The sequence below is a fragment of the Rhyacophila brunnea genome, unplaced genomic scaffold (assembly GCF_057557595.1).
Source record: "Rhyacophila brunnea isolate RB1 unplaced genomic scaffold, BYU_Rbru_1.0 scaffold_9, whole genome shotgun sequence".
NCBI lineage: Eukaryota > Metazoa > Arthropoda > Insecta > Trichoptera > Rhyacophilidae > Rhyacophila > Rhyacophila brunnea.
In genome coordinates this window covers 31940044-31947529 of record NW_028233361.1, presented here as the reverse complement: position 1 = coordinate 31947529, position 7486 = coordinate 31940044, and the positions used below count along the sequence as shown (strand labels likewise).

The 7486-nt window shown below is 31.3% G+C and overlaps 1 protein-coding gene across 1 annotated transcript; it reads left to right on the top strand.

Moving 5' to 3' along the window:
• Window positions 1-822: 822 nt before the first annotated feature.
• LOC147063530 (uncharacterized) lies at window positions 823-3115 on the top strand. Its single transcript, XM_085959710.1, has 2 exons — window positions 823-898; window positions 2264-3115. Exons 1-2 carry the CDS (start codon window positions 887-889, stop codon window positions 3014-3016), a joined length of 765 nt encoding a protein of 254 aa, XP_085815836.1. The 5' UTR covers window positions 823-886; the 3' UTR covers window positions 3017-3115.
• Window positions 3116-7486: the final 4371 nt, after the last annotated feature.

Genomic DNA, 7486 nt, shown 5'->3' with positions numbered 1-7486 from the left:
GCCACCTAATCGTTACGCGCTGGGCGCGTCTTTAGCGTCCAATGTATTACATGTAAGCGAGAAAAACAACAAATGGCGAAATGTATGGCATTGATTAGGCTGGGCATAAATACAAAAGTTCGTGTCCGAAACTTGTACATATGTAGCTCGCCGTATCACATTTCACCGTTTAATATTGAATCGGAAATATATTGTCGTATATTAAAGACCGTCCAACCTCTTTGGATCGTGTAGTACTGGCATAAAATTCATGTCTAAATAAAACACGGTTCTTGTCGGTTAGTTTATATATTTGTAGAGGAAGCCAGCAGAAAACAAATTTAAAAAATAGCCGATATACTGGATTATTTGTTAGGTTAAGTTAGGTTTTCATTATTGAATTCATGAATTTTGCCAAAATCAGCTATGAAAATTGAATTAATGTTCATATTAATTCTAATAAAATTGGATACCGTATAATATACGGTCATCTCTTTCCGATAACAAAGCTCACCGCGAACTATGCCACGGTGAAAAATGTTTTACGTACAATTTAGATGTAACTACAAAAGGTATGACACTGTATATTTTAATATGAGAGAATGGTGATATTTATGATTTGATGACTGCTTGTAAGCACGATGTGTCAAATTTTTCCCGAGCGATTATCAAAGATGATTAAATTAAATAATTTTGCTTTGTCACAGCATTAGTGTTTTACCAAAATTCATGTAAATCAGGGCCAATATTTTAGTCAGTTGTCAATATATGCATGCGGAACTCGATATTGCTGAAGTGGTTTCGGTCGCTAACTATTTAAGTCGGATGGATTCTCTTGGATGTATCAGTCTACATTGAGACATTTTGTAGTGACTTACTCAGTCAGACAAAAAATATACAGACCAAAATGTTTAAACTGGTTAGTATATTATTATGTGACGCCAGTGATAATAATACAAGTGAAAATAACACAATTAATATGCGTTGTTACAATTTAGATAATTAATTAATTTATCATAATAATTATTATAGGTATTTAGTGTGCAAAGTGCCTTAAATATTAGTGAATAATAAATAATTAAAAATAAACCTAAAAAAAAAACTCAAAGTACAGTTACTTTGATGCTGCCAATCTGTCAATTATACATTATATTAATTAAAATAAAACTCAATCAATTATAATTAATTTATCAACACAATTCAATGATGGGATAAATTCTAAATAATATTCTCTGTGCACTCACCAAAAGATAAATACACAATTCGAATACACTCAATTCCTTATTGTATTAGTTAGAATTAACTGTATTCGTTGTCAGTGTGTATTTACCTTTTGGTGAGTGCACATAGTGTCTGAAGAAGCCGAAAGGTGAAACCAGGGTCGCAAAAAACGACTCAAATGGAATAGTACAAAACTTAAATCCATTAGAATTTAAATTTAAATTCCATCAAGTACGGTCGATAGTATTGATATAGCTATAAAAATGTTTTTGTATTAAATTAGTTTTTCTATTCAAATGAGTAAGTCACAAACGACAAATGAGTGTTCAATAGATTCAAGATTCAAGAATAGGTTCAAGTCCCGTTTTGTGCTAATATTTTTTTAATTTGTACGTTTACGAGATGTTCCATTTTTTTTGTATCAGCTGACAACATTCGCGTAACTAAACGAACAAAATCGATTCCGATTATTATTAAGTTACGTGGATTTAATATAATATGTTTTATTACATATACATAGAGAGAGAACGAAAAGTTTAATTTAATCTGAAATTGAATTATTTTATCCCTTTGATATATTTTTTGCTAGTTAGCTTATATTAGTATATCAGTATAAATGCTCATTATATTATGTAGAGACATTTATAATTATAATAATAATAGTGGAACTCAAAATAAAAAACTAAATTGTAAAAAATTCTCGTGATATTATTCTTCTTTCGACCATGTATGATCCTAATAGGATCATATGGGCCTCCACAGAGTGGAGGTTTGTATTCACAGATTTTGTTTTACGAGAAATGGCACTTGCTTAACCTATTAGGTCCTTACTTTGACGCACACGCAAATTGAAAAACTTACTACTTGTACTAAGTACTTGCCTGATCCAGGATTCGAACTTGGGACCCATAGGTCGACGCTTAAGCCGCGCGGCCATCATTATACGATATTTTTATAAGAAAAATAATATATCTGAGATTTATAAAATAAAAAAAATATTTGGTATTGATATAATAAGGCAAATTCAATCACTGCTATAACATAAAAAAATAATTTGTTTCAGGTGGTATTGTCTGCCCTGGTGGCTGTCTCCCTCGCCGCTCCAAGTGGGTTCATCTCCCCGTACACGTATGTTCACCAACCCCAGACGCTGGTCCGTGCCGTGCCATCGATTTCCGTAGTCAAGTCTGCAGCCTTAGTAGGCTCCGTACGGACATCGATATCCAGCCAGTCCAACACCGTGGTACATGGATCCAATCATTTGCTATCAGCTCCAGTTCTACAATACACCTCACCAGAATTAACCTCAGCTGTGGGACTTGTCCAATCTTCCCCAGTGGTTGCTACACACGCCGTGGTAGGATCGGTACCGACTTCAGTATCAAGCCATTCAAGCACAGTTGTCCATGACGCAAGGCCTGTTGTATCTTCATCAGTGATTCCCGCACCAGCTGTTCAAGTAGGTCCTGTTGTTGAAGTAGCAAGGTCTGTCCCGACTGTCCAAGTTGTTGATCGTGACGTTGAGCTTATCCACCCAGCTCAATATGTTGCTTCAGCTCCAAGCCATGTCGTCCATAACGGAAATCCAATCGTATCAGCCTACTCCCCAGTTGTGGTGAGACAATCACCAGTCGTTGAGTATTCTGAACCTATTGTCCAATATTCTCCCGTCCAGTATTCCAACGCCGTCAATGTCGTCCAGCCTTCCCCGGTTGTCCAGTATTCCGCCGCCGCTCCACTGTCCAGCTATTCCAGCCACGGAGTCATCAACTCTGCAGGTTATTTGGCTTCTCCCGCTATTGTACAGGATTGGTAATTTATTATCTCGAAAAAAACTGCATCGAAAAATGAAAAAAATAAATAATACGAAGATATATGCGAAAAATCAAAATAAAAATATTTAATTGGTAACTAACTGCTGTCTTTTATTTTCAATTAAATATACCTATATAATAAACATTAAATTGACCAATATAATTTGAATTATTTCATCAATATAACTACTGTAATTGTTTTGCGAAAATTAATATTTAATGGATAATGAAAGAAATGATAACGGAAATTTACTGGAAACATTACAATATAAGTCAACCTTTGATACATGTAAATATCATTCAAATTATTTGATATTGGGACCAATACATTACTTATTGAAATATGCGGAGGATTATTGAATAGTTATTAATTAATATTTATTTATTTTAAATACATTAAGTAGTACCTAGATGGATCAAGTATATTTAATTAAACTTGCAGTAAATTATCAGAGTTTATCTAAGTTTCGAACCTCATTTTATTAGTAAAGTTGACGATAGCGTTATAATTTTCATTTTCATTTTTCCTTTTCACCGATCATCAAATGTAGCGTTCGAGCATTTTTCATAAAAAATACACGGTCTAAAAAGGAATTATTTGCATGTATTTTATTGATATAAATAATAAAAAAACATGGTTTCCAAAATTAAAACAATAAAGCTTTAGACTTTTACGTCGAGATGTCGTCAAATAAAAAGTACTATGAACTCTAAAACTCGGATATAATTTAGGAAATCAATCTTGTTCAACATAAATTAAAAAATTAAAAGACTTTCTTTTGCCTGTCAAAATTTGTTTGTATATTTTATTTATTGTAATGATTGTATTTTAAAAATAGAATAAAACAAGGAATGTCATACTGCTATAAATACAGTGTTAGTGGGTGTTCATTAATATAGAGGTTTATTTATAAATTCTTAAAATAGAATGCTCAGTGTAGATATTTTATGTAATAATTCCAACATTGTCATGTCAATTCTTGGTGGAATGCTTTTTATATGGGATCAATAAAACAATATAATATAATTATATAACATATTCCTACTCAATTTAATTTATTTCATAATCACTACTAGCAGTTTCAACTGTTATAAAGACATTATCAATTAAAGATCAGACATAAGTTTAATTATACAGCTTAACTATGTTTTTACGATGTTCGATACGAAGAAGATCATATGAGTCTCCACAGAGTGAAGGTTGCATTAACACATTTTGTTTTTACGAATAATGGAAGTATAGTACTTGCTCAACCTATAAAGGCACATACTCTTGAAAAACAACATACCTATTGTGAATTTTCCAGACCTGTGGGTCTATTTTATACTTATCGACCCCGCTAAAGTGATAAAGTGATAGATATTATCACACTTAGGGTAGATTTGTATTAAAGTATTAGCACTTATTGTAACAATTACAATAAGTTGGTTGTATTGTTGCAATAAGTGCTATATTTTAACAGCAGTAAGAGAGGCGCTGTTAAAATGTAACTGTTAAGTGTTAAGTGATATTTAATATCTGGATCGGTTTCGTCCGCCTCAGAGGGACATTTTCAACAGAGTTGATATTAATTAATAAAAGTGGAATAAGTACGATAAAAATTTGCGTTTTATTAAATTAAATTAATAAAATAGTAGGTACTTTGTCATGCTCATATACGAATTAATATTTTTCAGAACTTAATCAATTTAGTCGTTTTATATTTCAGATTTTATCAATGAAAACAAGCTATACTTAGAGGAAAGATATCATGTACTTTATGTATTACAAATTACAACATGTTGATTTTTATATTAATGTATACTATGTCTTTAAGGCTTCTAAGACACTGTTTTCTTATATTAGAATACCCAGATTTTATATGGTGTAAAACCTGGAGTCTAACGGAAAAATGATATGAATTGAATATGAAAGTATTCGAAAACAAAATTCTCGGAAGAACACTTGGACCGGTTAAAGAACACTGAAGGTGGCACATTATCACGAATGTTGAGGTCTGTGAACAATTAAACTTGTTGACTGCGGAGCATTTAATTACTTTTTAATAACCGCATTTAAATAACATGCTAATTATATCGAATGGCTAATTAATTAGTGTACAACAGGTGTAATGTCCGCGTGGAAATGATTAAGCTTAATATAGACAATGTCTTGAGGGCGCTAAGACTCAGGTGGGTCAGTCACGTTGGTCGATATGGTAGATCTAGAGCTCTCCACAAAGTTAATGAAGAAACCCCTGTAAGCACTCGAGCCTTTGTAAGATGGGCGGATAACGTTAAGAGAGACACAGAGAAGCCGAGTGTGATCGACTGGAGACAGAGAGAGAGAGAGAGCTCGGAATAGAAATCTGGAGGACGGCTGTGAAGTTTGCTATGGAACTGAATGGTCTGCAGTGTCAGATTAATTAAGTAAGTACGTATACACTGGGAAACAAATTTAAGAGCTTAATTGTGTATATATATTTGGATCTAAAATATGAAATTATGTACAGTTATTTTAATAATTAGTCTTAGAGCGGAATGCAGAAACATTTGTCATAACTAAAATTTCTTTAGCAGAAAACACTATGCCATTCTATTGAAAATAATACCATATTTAAAAATTCTCTTTCCTATAGTTTAGGTAAATTATTTTATAATTGTTAAACGATGACAAAAATATGACAACTGCATTTTATAAGTGCAATAACTATAAATACATATTAATATTTAATTATAATACTCTTATGTTTCCGTTATAAGTCATTATACGTGATTCCACAGGCACTGCAAGATATTTTTTTAACATGGTAACACTAGCGTCAAGTGTCATTCTATCACCTGGCATCTTGTATTTCTGCGGGCTGCCGTATAAAAGTAAAATCATATTCTGCAAGTACATGCCAAACGAATTAACACTATCAATATCCATACTGAGATACATTGTTAAATGAATTTGAGTGTATGGACTGTTTTATAGACATGCGAATTTATTTTGACAGCAGCTGTCAGTGGTAAATGGTAATACAGAAGGGGGCGTGTTCATAACAAAAGTAGTCTATGGTTAAGGATTCCTTAAGTCTATACTCAGGATTGTCTATATTTAAGTCATGCTTTTCGGCGACTTATCCTTAGGATCGAAATCTTAGATTATGCATTCCGCTCTTACTCGTCATCTCCATATTATAAAAAGTTTTCTTCAACATAATATACTAGGTCACTTTTGCTCTTGAGACATTTTTGCCTATTATCGTAAGGGATGGTTTCCAATCCTGGTTTCCCCATGTCAGGCACCATTAGCAAAGGGTGCAAGGCTAGTCAATGCGCTGCCCAAAGACATAGACATTTTCAGTGACGTACTATGTATTTTGTTTTTGAAATTTTATTTTTCTGTATAAAATTGTATTTTTTTTTTTAAATATTTTCTTCTCTCTTGTGAGGGTAATATTTAAAAAAAAAATGTAAATCTCATGTTGTGAACGTCTTCAATTTAGATTTGTTATATCCACATGTAAAGAAATAAATAAAATAAAATAAAATTAAGAATACTATCACATATCCCTCGATAATCGTATACATATTATATGAAACCGTTTTCTTTCAACATTTTTTTTTAATATATTTGACAAATTAAATTATCGAAGTCGGAATTTGAACATATAGCCCCACTGTAATCAATACTAGTCTTATCCACTTTTAATGTCCTGACTAGATAGCATTTCAATATTACTATTGTTGAGTACCTTGAAGTATAATATAATAAATATCAATGCAGACTGCAGATATATAAATAAAATGCAATAGCATGGATATTGAAATTGGACCGGTCCCATATTAATTTTGAACAATGGAACGTAACAAGGATACGAATTAGAATTTATTAAAATTATATTTTAAATACGAAAGTGATTTGTATTTATGTATTAAATTTATTATCAACATAACCACATGATTATTTTAAATTGATATCCTTGCAATTATTTAATTTATTATTATTCAATAATAAATGTACATAATGTTTGAGACTACAAAAAAACGTCAGAAACATGCCTTTTAGAAAAAAAAATCTAGAAAATAGTTGAACCGAGTGGGACTCGAGCTCACCACAGTTTTGTTGAATAGATGTTCCTGAGGTTTTTTAAACTTGTATATTATATGTATATTTTTATAGTTTTTTCAACGTTTACTTAGTACGATTACTAGTAATTCTTGACACTATTTTGTTTTATTTTATTTATCCCTTGGTATTCATCATAATCTAGATTATAGAACATACTTGATTAAGTTTACCAAGTATATAAGTAAAAAAATGTATTATTAAATACAATTGTTATAATTTATAAGTAATGAATACCAAAAAATATTTATAATGTAATATATATACCATAAGAAGATGTTTGTTTTTATAAAAACAATTTTTTCAAAAGTATGTAAAAATCTGGTGGGTGAATGTTGGGGTAGAATAAGTAATAATTGATACACAATAAATAGTT